Source organism: Peromyscus eremicus, chromosome 6 (genome assembly GCF_949786415.1).
Source record: "Peromyscus eremicus chromosome 6, PerEre_H2_v1, whole genome shotgun sequence".
Lineage (NCBI taxonomy): Eukaryota > Metazoa > Chordata > Mammalia > Rodentia > Cricetidae > Peromyscus > Peromyscus eremicus.
Genome location: NC_081421.1, coordinates 42,667,351 through 42,690,452, shown reverse-complemented (window position 1 = coordinate 42,690,452; position 23,102 = coordinate 42,667,351). Strand labels below are relative to the sequence as shown.

General features: G+C 35.0%; 1 protein-coding gene across 1 annotated transcript in view; it reads right to left on the bottom strand.

Moving 5' to 3' along the window:
- Positions 1–23,102, bottom strand: part of Rsrc1 (arginine and serine rich coiled-coil 1) — a 323,363-nt gene that overhangs the window by 159,013 nt on the left and 141,248 nt on the right. Inside the window, exon 5 of the mRNA XM_059265450.1 lies at positions 10,065–10,101. Within this exon, the coding sequence (XP_059121433.1) occupies positions 10,065–10,101 (37 nt within the window). The remainder of the gene's footprint in view (positions 1–10,064; positions 10,102–23,102) is intronic.

The window sequence follows — 23,102 nt, the reverse complement described above, 5'->3', positions numbered from 1 at the left end:
GCTTTGCTACTTGGAAGACTTGATAATAGTTATTAATCATTGATTTTTAACATGCAATGAGGTTGCAACTGATCAAAATAGATCCAAAAAATGAACCACTGACAACACTATTTCTGACTACAATTCGAGCTGGTTCTCATGTATAAGACCTATAAGGAGCCTAAGAAATCATGACGGTAATATGAAATTAACACTGAATCCCCATCAAATTGCTTTAATTTGCAAATATTCATGAAATACACTTTTCTGTTAAAAATGACAGTCTTCTGTGAAGAGAACATCATGTAGTTTCATGTTATAATTACAATTTGAGGAAAGTATCTATTTCAATATGCATTTTTATCCTGAGCATCCAATAAATACTGGCTTAGGTAAGAAAACTAAAGCTCTGGTAGATCTAGCGAAGCCCTTAATTCAGTGGTCCTCAACCTTCCTAATGCTGTGACCCTTTAATACAGTTCCTCGTGCTGTGGTGAGCCCCAACCATAAAATTATATTAATTGCTATTTCATAACTGTAATTTTGCTACTGTTATGAATCGCAATATAAATACCTATGTTTTCCAATCATCTTAGGTGAACCCTGTGAAAGGGTCATTCATCCACAAAGGGGTCACTACCTAAAGGTTGAGAATCCTAAATTGTGATGAGACAATAAATACTTTAAACCAGAATTATATAACATTATACAGTGTAGGCCTAGCACTGGTGCATTTGAAGTAACTATATTCTCTAACTCATTTATACAATTATCAAAAGTACTTTTCAGAATAGTGGGAAATCAATCCCCCTAATTTTCATGTTCATTTTACAGGTTAACTTAATACTCAAATATATCAAATGTATACACTATAATTATGTTTGTGTTAAAGGCGACTGTTATTCTGAGAACCGAAATACAGCAGTTTGGTTTATAAGTTCTATGTAAAATAGCCTAAAACAGAGGGAAGGGCTTTTATTAGGCCCTGGTAGCATTATTGATGAGTATATAATAGCATGGGACGTACCTACATTGCTGGCAGGCAGTAACATCGTCTTACAAACCACTGATGGACTAAACAAGCTATTAATGATAGTTGCTTTTCAACACTCAAAATGGCCAGACTGTGCTGTTTGACCACAAAGACAAGTAGGTCATCACTTTCAAATGTTATACAATGTAAGAAACACAAATGAGACCTCTGTGGGGAGATGAAACCCACAGGCATGGCTCCAGAGTTCTGTTGCCATTCAACTATTAATAGAAAGCAAATCTCACTTAAAGTTGTAAATCCTTATAATTCTTTTATCAAAAGATTTATTATCACTTATTTTAATTGTCCTATGTTGAACACTGTATTATTAGTACATATCGCTACAGTCCTGAGAAATGTTAACAATTCAATACAGAGTAAAGGAGAGACAAAAAACAAAACAAAGAAACTCAGTCCCTGAATTGTTCTTGCAGAGTATGGTGGATACTTTGTCCTCTATAATCTATGGCATGTCCACCTCCCTAGGTTTATAAACCCACTTATCTACTATTCATAAGTCTCAGGCTCTGAGTTCAGTTTCTTCACCTGATCCAGAAACTGTCCTTTGCATTTCAAGACTAAACTTTTTAATGTATTTTTCTCCCTAGTGGATCTAAGAAAAACACTGGCTTCCCTTCAAAATTCCTTAAATGCATAACCTCAGGTCCTTTTCTAGACCCTGAAAATCAGAATCTGCACTTAAATGTGATTCTCAAGTGACTGGGACCCACGTCCATTTATTTATGTGACTTCTCCAAAAAGAGAACAAGAGACACTTTAGAAATACCATACTTCATTCTCCACAACTGTGCACCAGCACATCAGTTCTTCTTTTTGGTAAGAAACAACAAAGAATACTAGTTTTCCTTTTAAACACTGACAACTTTTCAACATGGTCCATCTATTAACAATATTTCCTGACTCTAATCCCTCTACTAAGAGGAATAGGTATCATTCCATATACAGTTTGCCTAGATAACAACAATGGCTGTATTGTAATCACATGGCAAGCTTTACCACCTGGACCTTTTCATGATAGAAATACTAAAAAAGCATGTTCATAGCATTAATAATTAGAGGGATACAATAAAGACTCTGGGGAGAGCAAACATTTAAATTCAGGAGTTCAAAGGGGGGGTCCAAGTTACTATATACTACATAATTTTAAAATATAAACCAGGAGAAAAACAACTTAATATGACAAGAACTTACTAGAGTTTGATTCTCTACAACTTTGGAAGATCACTAATTCAGAAACAAGGCAGAAGCAACATTATCACTAATCACTCCCTCTTCTCTGCCTGCAGAGAGACACTGAAAGACAAGCCGGAGTCAATGCTAGAAGGCCATTTATCTGTACGTTATTCTTCTTCAGAAAAATCCATTATTTCTTTAGCGTCATTAGAAGTAGACTTTTCACTCATTTTCTGTATGTTTTAGTATGGTTACTGGGTCCTTTGAGATATTTTATGTTCAGCTCTGCTGATGACTCTAGCAGGATGATTACTTAGGATTCAGGGGCTATTCAAAGGATGTGCTTGCCACTCAGTGATAGAACACCTGTTAGCATGTGCTTAGCATTATGCAAGGCCCTGTATTTGAACACAGCACCACAGTTGTCTAAAAAGTGGTTTATAACATTTTCTTTTATAAATTAGTAATTTCTCTTTCTGAGGTAAAAATATCCACAGGCCACTTTTCATCATTAAAAGTAGTAGTAAGGTGAAATCATAGCCAGAATCACCAATAAAATGAATCCCTGGGGCTGGAGGGGATGGGAGAAAGTATGACACTAAAAGGTCAGAAGACTGAAACTGTGGTCTGGTTCCTAGAGGATGGGCTTGGAAGGGAGTGTGGCCGAAGTGGCAGCCGAGGGAGCAAGGCTTCTGAACGGAAAACTATAGAGGAGAATACAGTGAAAAGCAATCAAATTCCTAACAGTTCCAACACCACCTGCCACCTTCTACCTTCTCTCCCATCTGCCAGCATCTGTTAAAGAACCTGCACATCACTGTGTTGCACAAGAGGCCATCCTTGATCTAGAATGCATGTCTACAAAATGTCTAGATTAAAAATGATATGTAAAATCATTCTCCCATAAAACTTATCTAAGAAGTAAACAGAAAACAGAAATCAAAACATTTTTATAGCTTAAAAATTCTGTACCAGAAAATAATCCCAAAGCATAATACTTCAATAAATACCAAAGAAATCTTCACATGAAAATTCAAAATATAGAAACCAAAAAGGAAGATTATTTCAGAAATAAGGAACAATTACAATATGTACAAAGAGTAATAAATTTGAATGAAAATTTAAAAGATTGGATAAAATGAGAATAAAAAAATTTAGACTGTGACTAAAGGCAAAGACAAGTAAAAGTTTATAGTACACACACACACACACACACACACACACACACACACACACACAAAGACACACACAGACAGACATACACACACACAGTACCTGCAGACAGCAAAACAATGGAACAGAGCTAATATTTAATAATATAATCCAAAACATTAATTTCATGAAATAATAAAACTTAAATCCATGCACAACAAAGATCAGTTTGTACTTACAAAAAAACAATGAACTTTTAGGCTTATCTGAGCAAAATAGGACATTAAAGGACAAAGAAAAGTGACAGTTTCTCAAGGCAAAAATTAACAAATGAAATAAAGGTAAGTAAATCAGATTGGTAGAAGAGACATCAAGAAAAAGTATACAACAAGGTATTAATAGAATCCTATTCTTATGAGTCAACATAATGTAATGCAAGACAGGATTTACAGGAAGCTAAATTATCATTCAAATGGTAAGACTCTAGAAAAATAGCTTGGAATAAGCAAGATGTCAGGAGCCTTCTGTAAGAACTATACCAGAGTATGAGTTTCTTCTAAACAAGAGAAAAGTAGGGTGCTAACAGCAAACTGAAGCTAAAAACAATATACTTAATTTTAGAACCTTTTTTACAACAACATGAGCAGACAGAGCAGCAGTACATAACATACGTTCTAGTGAAGTAGTAAGGACACAAGAGGAAAAACAGGGTGAAAAATGAGAGGGGAAGTCCTGGTCTGATGAGAGCAAACGGGAAGTGTAAAGATGCATCTCAGCAGGCTGAGGAAGTGAACCAAAGGGAGAGAGAAAAGACTCGCACTACACTAAAACACACACTGCCCAACTTCAAAATAAGAGAAATCACTCTTAAGAAACAGACAGTTCTCCACAGCAGTTTGATGTGTCTTACAGCAGCTTTTATTCCAAATTATCTTTACAAATATTTTTAACAGTCTTGGAAGATACTGATAGAGCACCCCCGGCATAGAAGTGGTTCTGTTACTTAAGTAGAATAACAAGCTTGTCATTCCTGTGAGCAAAAATTCGCAGCTGCTTAAAGACTCCTACACCTTGAGTTCCTGAGCTGTCACACAACTCAGTGAGCACACAACCATCACTCCATGAAACTGGGGGTTCCAAGGAATCTATTATGCACAGATTATCTGTGTGCTGTTGGTAATAAAGCATTTTCCCTGACTCTGGAAGCTCACTTCTCCCACCATTTATGAAAACATGTGGCAGGGATGCAAGATAAAGAAGGTGCGTTTGGAGGAGAGGGGAGGGGACTGATGCTATAACTATAGGATGATTGCCAGGACAAACAGAAAGAAGGAGAGCGGGAAGAAGACGTGCTGCTTTTCAATAAGAGGATTTTTATGATCTTTCTAATTCCTAACTGTGAGTGCCTGAGACTTGATCAATGTCCTATAGTAAAATGCTATTATTCTGGTGTTTGCTCAACAAACACACACAATTCTTGTTAACAAGCACATTCTATCTCTGAACTCTTTTCCCCCCGTATTTTAAATATTCTGAAAACATGGTTTAGATCCAGGAATTATATCAGTATATAAGTACATATGGATTTAAATAGGAATATACACATATCTGGGTATTCTTATAATGATCCATTTAACAATTTTATTAATTACATACCACATTAGTTTTTTATCTTGAAACAAACTGATTTTTTTTCAAGCAACTATGTTAACTGATAGCATAAGGTTATGAAAATAGTTTTCTTACTTTTCTAAAAGGACAAAGCTATACCAAATGATAGGAGATTTGTTTCTGTTTTGGGTACTAGGGATCCAGCCCAGGGCCTCCTGCCTGCCACCCGAAAACTGCTACCCAGCTACATTCTTCACTCATAGAATACGTTATGGGTAAAAATATGAAGGGTAGGTTTGAAATACTTGATCCTTTGAATTATACCACTTACATATGTTTAGAAATGCTTTTGTCTTCTATGGTCTTGGCCTTCACCTTACAAACCCAAAGACAGGGTTCTTTAATTATACTTTGTGCCATGTTCTCTTAAAATGTACAAATGCTGTTTTCACTCACAAATAATACTTTTAGATAATCAGTTATTTCATAATACCTCCCTTAGTACCCATGTAGTTACATCAGTATTTACTGAAAGGATATCAAAATACACATTATAAGACTTTCTAAAAGGAACAATTATACCTATTTTTTAGACTAAACCACAAAATCTTGCAACATGTTTCCTAACTGTTCACCACAGCAATGCTCCCTATCCCTGAACATGTACAGATATTTTTCATGTCAAAGCATGTCAGAAATAAAATTATCATTTTGGAAGTGTTATCTGAGAAAACCTAAGAAGGATGGCCTTGTAGGAAGGTCCTGAATCCTCCTTTTAAAGTCCTTTTTCTTGGTGCTTCATTGGCAACTCTGGGTATCTTTTAAAGCAAGTTGAATTATACATGGAATCAATCTTATTTAATCATAAACTTAAAAAAACCATTATTATTTAGTGTGTATGCGGACATGCCACTGCACAGGTGGAGGTCTCTGTGGATTTGGTTCTCTCCTTCATCCACCTGTCCAGGGGCTCCTGGGATTGAACTCTGGTCAGCAGGCTTCACCAAGGCAAGTGCCTGCAAAGTGTGAGACATCTCTCTATCTGCCTTAAGTAACATTATGGAAACATCTAGTAAGCAAGCTGATTCAGGAGACTCAGATGTGTCCAGTGCAGGTAAGAGCGTGGTCATGGAAAGCAGTGCATTCCAGTGTATTTAACCTGATCTTTTAATCTTAAAGGAAGTATCTACGGTATTCCTGGAGGAATAAGGAAGCCTTCTCAAGATAACTTTTGATTTTCTCATATAACTCTCCAGCAGTGTACCAAGATTCTCTTGTTTCCCAGCTAAAGAGTATGGCAAGGTTACTTTTCTTCTAACTGAAATTATTGCCGATTGTTTCAAGTGTGCTGAGGGATCCATCTGTAACCAAGAAGCTATTTGAAACGGATACCTCCCGGGAGAAGAAGACCAGTTTTCCTCAGCTGAGGGGCACTGGGTCTCTCCACACATGCTACGGAAGGCCCCATGCTCACGAGTAGCTGATCAACACAAAACTCCACTTTTTTTTAAATGTGTGCTTTTTGTTTTGTTTTGCTATTTTTCTTTTTGCTATCTTTCTTTTTGTTGTTGTTATTTGTTTGTTTGTTTGTTTTGACTATTTTCTGAGAGAGAGAAAGAGAGAATGAAGTTTGGTAAATAGGAAGGTTGAGAAGATCTTGGAGGAGTTGGGAGAGTGGAACAAATATAATGAAATACAGCATATGAAAAAGAATAATGCCAATTAAAAAAAAAAACTAGGGGAGGGGCTGACAGACATGAACATGCTAGGCAAGGGATCTTCCACTAAGCTATATCTCCAGCCCTAAAATGTTTCTTAACAATGGGGAACAATGGGGGAGAATCTGGGCTCTATGAGAAGATATACAATCAAATGTTTGAATAAGATGACATACTACCATTTCTTGCTTAATGCTTTTCCAATTTTTCATTTAAGAATGTTTCTTACTAAAGTTATCTTATGTGGGTATTTTATTTTTCAATGAATTATAATTTTCAATATTTAACAGCTAAGAGTTTTGAAAATATAACCCAAATTAGTATTCTTTGTAAATACATACTGGTACTTGAAGATTCCTTTAAAATAAAACCCAGGCTTTTAGAACTTCTAGTTTTAACAAACAAACAAAAATTCTTGTTAAAAAGCTGTTGTTTTTATTATTATAAACGGAGATTATTTTGATATGAAAAACAATTTGCAATAAAAGAGACAGCTTAAGTCATTTAATCATTTCAAATGCTTTCTGCATTATTTAAAAGTAGGTTGAGAGATTTTCAAGAATTGTGTTTCATTAAGTCTTGCATGTCTTTACTATGCTACATAAATTCTCTTTTCTTATGATTAAAGGGAGGTTACAACGAAATGATTGCTTGATGTACATTCATTTGTAGCAATTACATGAGCATTTGAGTCTTCTATGGTTTGCGTTTGCTCATTTCTGTGAATGATGTTAGGTAAGACTGTTCTGTGATGGCGTTCAACCTTACCTCTCGGTCTTCTTAATGTTGGAAAGTTTCTACTGTCCAGAAAATTGTTGTGAGAGAGATGGTGAGAGGAAGGGAAGGAAAGAGGGATGCAGGTAGAGGAAAAGAGAAAGAAACAGAATGGGCATCCATTCATATACAAACATGCTTTGTTTTAATATATACTGGAAGGATAACAAGAAGTCAATAAAATTGAGTAAGAGTGGGTAAAGAATAGGCTAGAGAGGAAGGGACTGACACATCTCTGAGAAGACCACTATAAGATTCTGATGTCTGGAAGCAAGTTCATATCATACAGAATCGAATTTATGATGAAACCAACAAGAACAAATAAAAGCATTTAAGCCAGATGCAAACAGATACAAATAAGTCCAACTATAGTTCAAATAAATAACATAAATACACTCAGTGGGGGAAAAGTAAACACAAATACCGAATTCTCTTTAGCAGTTTTGTGTTTCAAGTATGCAATAATTCTGAAACTACTCTATATGCATACAATTCAGCACACAAATAGATACAATGATGTTAAGAATCAGAGTTCTCACTTTGACAAGGGAAAAACAAGTATAATATGTGAGATAACAATGAAGACTTCTGTGGCTTGGATTGGAATTCAGGGTGTTGTATGACTCATGTTTTTTTTTTTTAAAAAACTTGTTTGCGTGCATGTGTGTGCATTTGTGTGTGTGTTCATGTGTGCATATGCACAGACACATCTTCTCATGCGTGATGATACGTTCTTGTCATCCCAGCATTCAGGAGAAGGATGCAGAAAGACCTTGAGTTCAAAGCTACATAAAGACCCCTCTCAAAAACAAAAAAGCCTTGACAAATAAATATTTATACAATAAAAATGAATTTTTATATCTATCAAACTCTAAAGATTCCTAGGGATAAAGAAGTCATAAAGACGGTTCAGTGAGTAGAAGCACTTGCTGCGCAGCCTGATCACCTGAGCCCCCCTCCTGAAAGCACATGCAGGGGGAGGGAAGCACCTCTAGGAAAGCTTTCTGATCTCCTCACGGTTGCCACAGCACATACACTAAAGCACAGAGGCTGCCAGGAAGACAGCAAACATCATTTCAACTTTAAAAATCAAACTTACTATTTTCTGAGGAACACGGAAAATAATATACAGAGAGGTTTATTAATTTATTTATTACATTGATTTATTTGTGAGTCTGATCTCTCCTTCCATAAAATGGGTTCCTGGGGTCTAGCTTGGGTCATAAGACTCATGGTACTGCATTTACCTACTGAGCCAAACACAGGCCTAAAATTTTCAATTAAATAAAAATTAAAAAGGGAATTACCAAAGTTCACTTTGACATTATAATATCAAATATCTTTTGATATAAACTACCAATTGATATAGGAGCATGATGCTCCAATTAACATTTTATCCTGATTTTATGTCCTAAATTACTTACGTAACTATTAAGTGAGAAATAGAAGCTTGGGAATACTTTTCAAAGATGAGAATCATAATGTTATTTACTTATTTTCAACAATCATAATGTTATTTACTCATTTCCAACAACTCTTCTAATGAAGTTACATAGCTTTTTAAAAATTAGTCTTTTTTAGGAATATTTTGAAAGATCTAGGGTTTCTCGAGTTCCTTCGATTATTAAAAGGAAAACTTTCTAACTCTGAAATTGCTGTGAGTGAAAATGAAGCTGCCAGGTGAGGAGGGAGTAGCCAACATGCATTATACACACCCGTGAAATTGTCAACAAGCAACAGTAATCTTAAAACATGAACTGCCTCTTGCTACTGTGTTCCTTTTGTGGAAGCAGAACAAAAGTACATTAATAGTTAACAAAGCTAGAGTATGATATATGAATGAAGCCTCTCAATTTTAAAAGTACTTAGACTGTATTTACAAAAGATCACTACCATTAATTATTCAACATTTGGATTTGACCAGAAACCAGAGCATGAGTTTATAAGGCTCTGTTTAAATGAACTACTTAATGCTATGATGAACACTTTATCCAGTCAACTCAGTGAATTGTTATAAAGGGGCCTTTCCAATGTTTTAAATCAGTAGACAGATTTTAATGCTAAATCAGTTTAAATTTCATTTGTTCTTTAAAAATGCTTGCTCAAAACAAAATTGTGCATCTCAATTATTTTATATACTAAAACCAAATATAGTTTAAACCAATGCATTATTCATAAAGAAAGACATTAGGAAAAACAAAGCTGTGCATTTCTTTCAAAGCTGTTAAATCGCTGGAACATACACATTTATACAAGCAATATTTGATTGTGTTTTGTTCAAAACATGTGCTTGTTTGTGTCAGATCAAGATACACCAAAAATCTACAACAATTTTTGCTTCTAATTAAAGCAATCATCAATCCAAGGATTGTCATTCATTTTATTTCATCTCTACATAAAAAAAAACTAATTTAAAAAAATTTAATTCCCTCGAAATGGTAAGATAAATGAAAAGGTGAGTTCCTTCACAGAATACCAGTAGGCTGAGCCTTTGGGAACTGGTTGACTTTCACTACAAGGTATTCAAAACTCATCCAAAAGTGTTCATTTAGGATGCAGATATCAAAGACGATGCAAATGTTCAAGAGGAACTTAGAGCTTACCAGATGTTCTAATCCAGCTTTGATGTTTCCAGATTCCCTAAAAAAAAAAAAAAAAAAAAAAAAAAGAATAAAAGTTTTAAATAGCTACTAAACCCCTGTCTGCTCTAATTTATGTTTACCTGAAAATACTTTATAAAACCTTATAATTTTTCATTTATCTTTACTTAAGTTCATAATAACATTGTTTTAAGGGGAAAATATCCACCAACAGAGAATATTTTTTAAAATTAGTATTAGCATTAAAAGTTTTATTTGACTAACAGAAAAAATGTTTAATTTTTCTGTCAGTGGAGAACAACAAAAAAATGTCCAGTATATTCTTTACTATTCACACAATGTTTATTTACATCAGTTTTTTACAATTATGAAAATGTTCAACCTCAAAGTCTATCTACCACCTAGACACTACAACTGTACACTTCTGAATATACAGTTAAATAACAAAACACTGTCAAATAATTTTTGAACGCTATTAATTACATTATAAATTAAGATCTATAATTATTATGTTGAGAAAATATCAAAAATCAAATATGAGATACACAATATCTTGTTTTTTATTATAAAAAACTGCTTGTAGAACTAAAATTAAATATTTATATAAGTTGCAAAGACAATTTAGACATCTGATGAAGTATGGCAAATATGTGGATTTCTTTGAAGGTTTACTTTTTTAAGAAGTATTTTTTCTTTTATTTGTCAATTTTAATATAATTTCATCATTTTCTCCTTTTCTTTCTTTTGTCCAACCCTCTCATACAACCCTTCTTTGTCTCTTTGAAATTCATGACCTCTTTTTCATTGTTTTACATTCTTCTATGTCTATATGTTTTATTTACAGAACTAAATATAACCTGGTTGGTCATTATGTTACTTGGATGTTTTCAGAGCTGACCATTTGGTATGGAAATTCAGCTGGAGTGCTCCTTCCTAGGGAAGACTATTTCTCCCACTGTGAGCATCCTTTACTTGCCTGTAGTTCTTTGTGCAGGGTTAGAGCCTCATGGTCTTTCCCCACACACTGTGGCATGACTGTCACTGTCTTTGCGCAGCTCATATTTAGGCATTCATGTTGGTGAGACTTTATGGGCGAAGCTTCTGACATTACTATAAGACATAATCTCACAGTAAACTCCTTGATCCTTTGGAGAATACTTACAGTATTCCCATCCTTTCTTCTGCAGTGTTCCCTGGGCCTTAGGTGTACACATAGTTTTGTAGTAGTATCTATTGAATCTGGGCTCTACAACTCTGTGTGTTGATTGGTTGTGCTTTTCTGCAATGGTGTCTGTCAGTTGTAAAAAGAAGTTTCTTTGATAAGGAATGAGAACAGCGGTTTTCTGTGGGTGTAAGGACAAATATTTAGTGTAGCTGTGACATGCTGGTCACTGTTAGGGTTCACAGGAATCACAGCTGAGTAGCACTCACAGTTGTTTCACTCCCTTGGATGCTTGCCTGATACCTTCTGGTACACAGGGAGGACACAATCAGTTGAGTTCCAGCTCAGGGGCCTCTGGCCTTCTGTCTTAAGTGCATGGAGAAGGTTTATATTTAAAAATTTTTATGTATATGTGTGTGTGTGTGTGTGTACCACATGCATGCAGTACCCCATGGAGACCAGAAGAGGCTGTCAGAATTCCCAGGCAATAGCCTTAAGGGTGTTTGTAAGCCACTTGAGTCTTCTACAATACCTAGTAAGTGCTCTTAACTGCTGAGTCAGCCCCTGAGTGGATTTTTTTTAAGACTCTATATCAGTTTATTAGTGACAAACGAACTTTGACTTTCCTACCCTGATCAAGCAATAATTTAGTTCAGCATAATTACAGGTCTTAGCAATTTTTTTAAGTATTTTATCTGGGTTGGAGAGATGGCTCAGAAGGTAGGAGTGTGTGTGTGTGTGCTTCTCTTGCAAAGGATCCTAGTTTGGTTGCCAGCACCTAAGCCAATGACCTCACAATTGCCTGTAACTCCAACTCCAGGGAATCCAATTTCCTCTTCTGAACTCCATGGGCACCTGAACTCACATGCACATACCCCACATATATACACATAATTAAAAATAAAATAAATCTAAATGTTGTATATGTGTGTTTCTGTGTGAGGGAATATACACACATGAGTGTAGGTGCCTCCATAGTATAAAAGAGGGCTTTGGTCCCCTCTAACTGGAGTAATAGGCAGTTTAAATTCTGAGTTACACTAATAACTGTATAATGTCCTTGTGAAAAGAAAGATTTCTTTGCACTCTAGTTCAATTAAACAAATAATAATAAAATTTGAACTAATTATACACAGATTCTCTGCTCACACCTTGTAGTAATTTATTCTCGCCTCTTCTTAGGGTTATGTTGGCATTAGAGATTAGAGGATGAGTTTCACTAACCCTTACAGATCTACACTGAATGTATAGTTTTGCTAAGGGTGCTAGAAGCAGCAGAGACCTGTTAGAGACAAGCCCAGGCAGCAGAAGTGCTCATCTCCTCTTAGTATGTTGGTCTGGGCATTAGGAATGGAGGCTGGAAGCCATGAGTTAGTTTTCATGCAGCACAGCCCAAGGGATTAAAGTCAGGAAGATATGCAAAGATAGTAGAGTAAGACAGAGATAGGTACATTTTCTGGAACTTGCTTTGTAGGCAAGGCTGACCTCAAACTCACAGAGATCCACCTGCCTCTGTCACCTGACTTCTTGGATTAAAGGTATGTGATACCACACCTGGCCACGTTATATATTTTTGATATGTGTTTTGGATAGCACATCAGACAGAAAACTAGCTATTATTATTGGCACATCTCTTCATTCACTACCAAACAAAAGCAAACATAATCTACCAGAGTCTTTGTCATCTGATACCCTTAATTATTATCACCCAAGTACATTTTTCTGTTTCACAGGTGGCACCTTATTTGAGACTAGCCTCTTTTATCAGCTTCTCACTGGATCTCAACGGCTCCTGCCTTGTTCAGTGTCAATGCAGCTTCCATAATAAAGTAAAATCTTTCTAAGGTGTAAGTTTTCTTAACACATGTATCCTGCCAAAGTGACATAACATGGAAAGTGACAGTAATAGCCAAAGTGGACAAACTATTAATCTAGTTTTCACTCTTAATGAGCTACGTGAACACACACACACACACACACACACACACACACACACACACTGCTATTTTCTTTCAGTCTCCTCAAATTCTCATATTACTAACAAACAATAAAATGAAAAACAAACTTTCAGTACTCCTAAACTATGTCTCAATGGAAGAAAATCACTCCTTACCCACAATATAGAGAGTTCTTCCAAAAATGTTCCTATAACACCCTGTACATGTCCCATGACAGAATTTATTACAAGTCATTACAAATGTTCATTTAGTTTCCCAATTAAAGCACTGTAAAGAAAGCTCCTGGAGGAAATGCATTAAATGAAAAGGAATTGATATTCCAGCACCTACTTCACAACATCTGAATCAGAGCATGTGACCAGTTATAAGCATCTGCCAGCTTCAGCTTAGGTCTCTGCACAGCCTTGCCCAGTTCCATCTGACCTTAGTTACTTTCTATTATGATGATAAACACCAGGATCAAAGCAAGTTGAGAAGAAAAGGGCTTATTACAGCATACAGTTCATAAGTCAGGGCAGGAACAGAAGGCAAGAACCTATTGTCAAGAACTGAAGCAGAGACCATAGAGGGGTGCTACTTAGAGGCTTGTTCCCATGCCCAGAACCACCTGCCCCTGGGGGTTTGGCACCACCCACAACGGCCCAGGCTCTCCTCCATCAATCACTAATGAAGAAAATACACCACAGGACTGCCCACAGCAATCTGGTGGGGGTCTTTTCTCAATTTGGGTTCCCTCTTCTCAAATAACTCTAGCTTGGGTCACGCTGACATAAACCTGCCAGCACACCCCCTATCACAACACCACAAAAAGAGCAAGGGGTTTCCACCTGTAAGGGGTCATCTCGGATAGAAAGTAACATGAAGAGATGGGGGTGGGAAAGGGTCTGTGTATGTGTGGAGTGAGGGTGCTTTGCTTTGTTTTTAACTGTGTTTTCGAAGGAGATGGAAAGGCTTAAAGCTGGACTAGAACAGTACAGTCTTACCACTTGAGCTCTCAAACTAACCTGGACTGAAATGCCAGGGAAGAAGAAGATTCACCAATAACATTCAGGAAAAAAAAATTTCTGAAATGATTCACACAAGTCTAAAAGACAAAATAATTCAGAAAGGTTTCTTAAAAAGTATTTAAAAATGACCAGACAAATCTGAATGAAAGCTTTAAAGGCAAATGATTTTTAATTCCCAGACTCTTCCAAATTTATATATAAAACAGCCCTCAAAACAACAAAGAAAAAGCAATGTGAGTTGTATTTATGTATTATTAAGATAATAAATATATTATCTTGGCTCTAGAAGCAGAGTATCTAAATTCAAATTTAATCTCTATTACAAAATACCCACATAAGCTTAGTGATTACCCACCTGCACTGAAGCCACAAATACACACTTAAGGAAAATTCACTACACAATATAAAGATAACTAGGACTTGCCTAATGCATAAGTTGTTTTTAAAGAATATGTAATATAATACATACAAAGGTCCATTCCAAACTATAAGATGCTATAGAAGTCATATTGTGGCAGGTGGTATTTAGTACAAAAGATCTAAAAGTCATTACAGAAGTCTTAATGATTTTCTTTTTTAAATAGAGACACAAACTCCAAAACACTGATAAAGGGATCTTGCAACAAATGGTAGAAAACCTGTCCTCTTAGTGGTCTGTCTCTTGGGTTGTCCCTGTCATGACTTCATCAATATTTGTGCAACTCCTTTTGCCCTGTGCTGAAAGCAGACTTAATTCAATTATAGGTCTCAAAACTGATAAAATGGTCCTGAAGTGGAAAATGGGAAGAGATTATTGGCAAATGAATAAAGATTTGTATCGAACTAACACACAGGAGTACAGCAGGTCTTTCTTTCTTTCTTTTTTTTTTTTTTTTTTTTTTTTTTAATCATTCCCTGTCTTAAATCTTCTGGGAACCATGAGTTTCCCTTCCCCTCATGCAGCACATCGATTTCTGAATTAGACTGCAATATTAAATAATTAATATACTTGCCATGATTGATGTTCTGCATTAGTTGAATATTAGGTTATCAATCAAAATCCACTTGGTTTAATGTAATAATATTGAAAAAGTGTCACGAGTTGTTCATCCAATTTGTAGTTGAGGCAGCACAGACCGTAATGACTGTAGAACAGGGCTCTAAAGCAGGAAAGGCAGGAGCTCCACACTGTGAGGCAGACGTGGTCAAACCGAGCCCGAGAGGAAACTATGTGCACCCACCCTATTGTCTTCCTCAATAGAAAATAGAAAAAGAGGCCACGACAAGCAAGAAAAACACAGTAATAACAGCAAAGGACTATCTGACTTTTGTTGCAAAGAAATTTAATTACTTTGCTAAGAGAAACATGTTCAAAGTTCAGAAACTCCCTTGATACAGCCTGTTTCCCCTTAAGAATTACCTAAACAAAAGCCTGTAGACTTTTTTTTTTATTTTTGTTGTTTTAAGATCTAGTCTTACAAGGAAGGGATCAATTCTCTCTTTCTCTCTGTCTCTCTCTCTGTCTCTGTCTGTTTTGAGTACAGTAACAACCAAAGACGTCACCATTAAGACTTGTAGTGGTCTACAGGAGTGAGATTAAAAAACAATTAATCTGTATAGTTTAAAATACTCTTCCTTCTGATGATATTCTTTGATTCTCAATATTTTATACTTATCAAAATATTTATTAACTTAGGAAAAATAATTGATTCTCAAGTAAATATTTTTCTAATTACGTCCTATTATTCAATCCAAAATTTATTACTGATCTACTATAAAAGTAACATTTTAAAATAAATTTAAGTAAAAAGCCTACAGAAAAGGTAACTTTTGAGATGTGGAAACTAAAAAAAATAAGTATAAATAAAACCTTTTCAAAGAACAAGCTAAAATTAGAATACTTCATTATAAAATACTAACAAAACATACTGCATATAACTAATAGCAATATTAACATATTTCACTGACAAGTTCTTAATAAATAAAACATTAAAAAGATTTGAAATCAGTAAATTATTCCACACAAGATAGGCGTTCACTTGATAATTTTGAAAAACAAAGAAACTCAATAAAAATTTTACATTAGGCTTTTGCCATGCACTAATTATATTATTCAATTTTAAAAGGTCAATGCAGACCTTTCTATACATAGAAGAGCTAGGATTACAGTTTGTTTTGTTTTTTCTCTTTATAAAGCCAAAACTACATGAATTGGATTTTTCATGCATGATAGTAATCAAAGTTTATAAATGCCTACAAAAATACACAAATAAAAAAAAACAGATTTTTAAACTGAAACAACAATTTATATATCAGAGTCTATTATGTACCCAATCTTATTAATGAAAACCATAGGTTTTCTAACTGAAACAATATATATATATATATATCTCAGATTCTATTATGTACCTAATCTTATTAATGAAAAATTTGAAACTACAAAAATCTAAGGAAAATTTAAGTTCAATTTTCAGCTCTACAACTTAAAAAATGTATTGTCAAGTTTTATCTCCACTCAGCTTCACACCTTAAATTCAAATCTCAGGTTGAAAAGATAATCAGTATACAATAATGTACAAGTCACTAAGTAAATACTAGTGACAATATGACAAACTAACCATAGATATAACACTTTCAGAGTGAGAAATATCTTTATATAAGTTTTAGCTCTTTTAATCATCTTGAAATCTATCTCTGCTTAATGTCAACAAATGAAAGTCATTCTTAGTTTTATACATGAAATAAATAGAAACTTTGGTACATTGGCTAAAACTAGAAAGAATGCTATATAGACCCTGAAATAAGCACACTTTAATACCCTAATTTATTTGAAAGATGGTAAAGATAATGTATGTTGAAAATAAGTAATCAAAAGCAAGTATCAGTCGCTTACTTTTCATTTTAATTCAATAAAGAATATCTAATATCAGCATTAAGGTCCAAATTATTATTTCAAGAATTTTCAGTTTCTTTTTAATAAGTTAGTTTAGCATTCTTGGCACTTTTCTCTTGGTATGAGAATTTCTTGAAAGTTAGTGGCTCTATGTGTATATTCACATTACATTCAAAATGGTGGTTTTTAAGTATTCATATTTTATGTGTACTTATCTGATCAATTATTATTTGCATTAAGCTATACCCTAGAATATATATCATTTGCACAGTAAGTATGCTATGATTATTAAATTTTAAATACCATTCTCTTCCTAACATTTTAAAGCAAAACATTAGTGAGTATCCACAATGTCAAGCCAAGCTGAAATCAAACATGCTAAGCACCATGTGATGACACCCAGTGGCTTACTCCAATGGGAGATTCAAGCCTTTAGGTGGGCATGGATAATTAAGCTACTTAAAGGCCTCTAGGTAAACAGCTTCTGGTATTCACAAAGGCCCATGGGAGAAGACAAGAGACCCAATATTTCTTTTTTTTTTTTTTCCTGAGACCCAATATTTCTTAAGTCATACTCTAGATTACATGCTCCATGGGAAAGTAAGCGAATTTGTCCTTTGATTTGTTCCAAAAGAACCCATTTTGAAAAGTTCTTCAAACCCAAGAGACTTGGAACACAAAGCACCTTGGATTGCCAAGGGGGGAAAAGCAGCACAGAAGGGTTGCTTACTGAGCACCTTCATGTTTTAAAGAGTTATAAGAATCACAACATAAAAACAGCAGGGATATTGAGACAAGGTGTCTACATCTTAGATACTTCAAACTGCATTGCCAAACCAAAGGTAATATGGAAAACCTTGAATGTTCATCCAGGTAGAAAAATATATGGTACATAAGCTACCTGATCTTCTAGTCTCTATAGACAGACACACATTTCTCATCCAAGTCATCTGTCTGTCCCCTGAGGCTATCTTTCTCAACATATTGTTCCAAGGAGTCATAGCCAGTCATCTGGAATTAGCAGATGAGATGGCAACACCCCTCTCAGTCTATGTCCTTGACCTAACTTAAGAAAAGTTCAAAAAAGAAGAAACTGTCATATACATTAGAGTGTCTGGGAAAGGGTTCAAAGGGAAGGATGACGTTGGCTGGCTCCTGAAGGACTGATTATATTTGGGTAGACCAAGGAAGCAGAAAAGAGGACAGGCATGTGAGCTCAGAGCTTAGCATGACAAGAGGTGAAGCATGGAAAGTGATCTGCCCAGAGAGGGTGCATTAAAGGTAATATAAACTCAACTCTTCAATTCAAAATAACTTAATTATGTAAATTTTCATGTTCATGATGTATGGTTCTATGGAGTGTCCACTGTGGGAAAAAAAAAAAAAGCCTAGAACCCATGTAGAAGTTAAAAGCTATTTTTCTTAACCAGTAAGTGTACCCTAGTGTGGGGCTGCAAACACAAGACTGTCCTAAAAGGCACAGATGTGCCATATGGGCCAGAAGTGACCATGCAAACAATAAATGCTCACTGCAGACAAACTCAAATCACATCTGGTTCTAATTAAGAATAAAATAAAAGGCACCTGAATGTCACCAGCCAGTGATAATAGCTTCAGTATGTTACAGCTTTCCAAGACATTTTTATACAACACATAAATACAATTATTTTCCTTACAAATGAGATCATCATACATAATTGTGTAGATTAAACATGTTATTACTTAATTATATACTGTAAACAGTTTAACTATCAAAAAATATCCCTACATACAACATTTTAAATGTTTCTATGCTATTCTGTTCACAGATTTACAATATGCTAGCTTATTTCTTATTGTTGGACATTTGAGGTGATATAAATTCTTATTAACAGTAAAATTGATTGTTTTAAAAAAATCATAGTTTTCACAAATAATTTACAAATTTTATGTAATTTTAATTTACTTTGAGGATCAGGTATATGTAGTGGGTAGCCATTCCAGCTTTGACCTGGAAGTTTCAACCCCCACTGAGGCTTTGTTAATGGTCACGCCTACAAGGCGGGGCTGAGAGAGGATGCTGAAGACCCGAGTTTCCAATGCTGGGGCGCTCTTGGTTCCTGGAACCTGGATGCGGGAGGTAGACCAAGCAGAGTTCTCCAGACTATAGAGAATTCTCCACTATAGAGAATTATGTCCCAACAATGTCATAAAAGCACTATCTGCCAAAATGTATGACTTGTGTCAACAGTCTCCAAAAAGTTACAAAGTAAAAACCTTTGTCTACACCTGCTAGAATTGAAAGAACATGCAATACTTGAATATTTCAAAAATGTCAGCAATTCAAGGGTCATCAGTCAGCTCTTCAGTTACTAAAGGCTTGTGATGCTCTCTCCTTCCACTTGCAGTCCCCCCATTTAAGCAGAGTGGTAAACTTCAGGAGAGAACAGAACTCAAACTATCCTCTCCGCTTAGAATTCAAGTCTTGCTCATATCAAATTAATTAGCATTTTTACATGTGTCTGTGTGTACAGTGTGAATATATGCTTGTATATGTGTTCAATGTGTGTGGACACCCATCTGTGTGTGGATGCATGAGCATGTGCACATGAAGGCCTGAGAGTGATGTTGTGTGTCTTTCTCAAATGCTCTCCATCTTCTTGACTGAGTCAACTCACCCATATGGCTAGTCTGTCTTACGAACCTTCCTGGAGGATGTCATCTCCACCCTCAGCGTGCTGGTGACAGCTATGCCCAGCTGGAAGATGAGGATCCAAACTCCAGTCCTCAAGCTTGCATAGGCAGAAAGCACTTTATCTATGGAGCCATTGCCCTAGCCCTAATTGCTGGTTTTTGTTTTGCTTTGTTCTAAGTCTTTGCATTCCTTGGCTTTAGTCAAACTACTTGTCTAACTGAACTGATTTTCTTAGAGATTCAGCTTCTGAGGAAACACAACATATTTGTCAAGCACATAATTAATTGAAACTTTAGAGGTCTATCATAAAAATACAGTTAAAGCTATTTATAGGTGAAATAAATGAAGCTTAGAGAGATTAAACAGGTCATACATTATACATTTCAGAGAGAAAAAGGAAGATTTGGATTTAGGCTGCCTGAATTGTAATGAAGGTAAACTTTATTAGTGTCAATCTTGAAAAACAATAACATCAATAATGAAATAAATTTTGCAGTATTCTTCTGCTCTGTAATTGACACTAAGATTGCAGAGAAGGTTTTAAGCCATATATGGGTGTAAGCAAAAAGAAAAATCCTCATTAATAGTCTCACATGTTGGTGTGCTGAGTCTGGTCATTTACAACTTACATTTCTACCAATATTCACAAGAGATTGCTAACATATATAAACAAATAGTACAGTGCACAGAAAATGTCTGCAGAAATCAACTGGATGTCATTTGGCACATAACAATGAAGAAATGATGGTTCTGCTGCAATGCGAAGGTTCAAGGACTCAGGCCTCTCACACACTGCTGCTAGAGCAGAAATAGCATTTTCTAGACGGTAATTGGGAAAATACAACAAAGTTCTTTTTTATTTAAATTTATAATTTATTTATACAGATCAGGAAACATTTCATATATTTTTCATATCTTAAAAAATTCTTAACAATCCTTAAAACCTTTGACCTGACAACGTTCTACTTCTTTAAGTTTAGTTCAATGATATAGTCATAAGATGTTAATAACCTTGTTGTATTTAATTTTCCAAAATGAAAACAAACCAAATGCCCAGTGCTGGGAAGTAAAATATTAATATCAATAAAAACAGACTCATACAACCATTAAAATGATGATGTAATTGTGTATTTCCACAAAACTGTTCTTGTGGTATATTAATTTTAAAGTATATTTCAGAATGATAGAATACCTACACTTGTAAAATAAAGTTATATGCATTCACATGTACAATAGGGTTCATCTGTGTTATATAAGTAGATACAAACTAAAATGAAAACACTACTGATGAATACCCTCTGTAATTATTCTAATCCTTTCTTTTCATTGTTGTGTAAAGTGTTTGCAATGACAATATATTACTGTTGATCCAAATTAAAGATAATTTACAAAAATTCTCTTAGCAACTTATGGAATAACATACTACCTTTATTACATGAGCAATAAATTTGAGGCTTAGAGTAAGAGAGTAGATTTATAAAATAGGAGAGTTTGTTCTATTTAATCCAAAGCTAGAACTCCATTTGTAAAAGAATTGTAGTGTGGCATGTTAACTAAAATGAGGCTGAGTTTATACTGAACCCACATTTTTCCTGTTCTTCACATCACCACTAAACATTCTCATAAATTATTTATGTGCACACCTATTACCTTCAGTATTTAAAGACCCTATTCACATTTCTGTTCAGTTTTATAGCAGCTACACTGACTAGTACAAATGTAATCTTCCTAAATTTGCTATGTGATTATATAGGCACAAATGAATTACATTTCATTAGAGGATAGGAACTGAAGTAGAGATAATGTAGTCACAGCCACAATACAAGAGACTGGCAGAAAAGATGGACTCCTCCATAGTTGGCCTGGAAAGGTTACAGTACCTCCCCCTCACCTAACATTTGTATCAGATTTGGTTTCTACCACTTTACACTCAAATTCCTCCAACACTGGCCTCCTTAATCCATGCCATCACACTTGAAGATCATGTCACTGCCTTCGCTGTAACCTGCTATATTTAGCTAATAATTTTCTAATATTACACAATGGACCTATTTTCAAACCAGTTCATTTTGCTCCCAAAATTTTGTCATGTATATGGATACTCAAAACAGTCTTCTCTTCCCCTATCCATCATTAACTTACCATATTTATTGCCTATGAACCCAATAAATTCCTACTTCTGCTACATGCAAGACAGTTTCTCACAGCTGTAAGCTTGCATTCCCTTTTTGACATTTCATAGTTATATACCATCACAGTGCATCCTCTTCATGTGATTTTCCTCACTACAGGAAGGGGGAAATCCAAGGCTCTGAGACAGAACCCTGAGAGACAGTTGTCCTTATTCACGCAAAGTGCCATGGTTCCTGTATATCACGCTCACAATATGAGTTGAAACACTATGCCACTTATGCTCTCACCACCAAGAGACTCCTTTGAAATGATAGGTTCATCAAGTCTGTCTATCCCAAGATCAACTGATGGAAAACTCCCCACAGTCTAACACTTCAAAGTCCCAATCTTAAGAGACTTCTATGTGTATATCCCTCAATTTACTTGTTCAGACAAGCTTTCTGTTTTACTACCATATGGATACTTTTATTGTTTTAACTATTGACACATTATTAATTTCGCAAATTGATGGAATATACTATGTATGATGTTTCCACACATGCACATTACATCATGTATTCACCCACATTAAGCATTAGATAAGCACAGAGCCTTATGATGGCAATGTTAACTGAATTTTAACATTCACAATCTATACATTAAAAATAAAAAATCTTAGAATTTGAGATATAAAGGTTAACTCAATCAATTATATTTATCTATCACTAACATTAGTATTCACCATTCACTGAATCAAAAAGGAAAGATCATTGGAAGATACTCACAACTTAAGCAAAAGAATGATAACAAGATTGGCGAGTTGTATCATTTAGCTTCTGTAGGCCAAATGTAGTGAATTCTTTTTATGAAACTTTTTACTAAAATCTTTTAGCTATATATAGAAGGTTGTGGCAAGGACAGTGACATGATCTTCAGGTATGATTTACAGACAGCCATATTCACTAATCAACAACTCGAAGAGTATTTAAATGTTTGTTGTAGGGAAAGAGAATAATTTTTCTTCAACTTTCATAGATTCTTTTGGAAATGGACCCTTAATAGAAAGATAGGGTAAAAAAAAAAAACTATAAGTTTATTAGCATGTATATTTTATACACACACAGGATATATTCAAAGAAATGACTATAAACTCTCACATAAAATTTTCTAAAAAGCACAGCAAAGTTTTAAAGAAAAGGCAGAGTGAGAGACGAGAGTACACACACTCTTTAACTTCTTGTGGGTTACTTTCAATA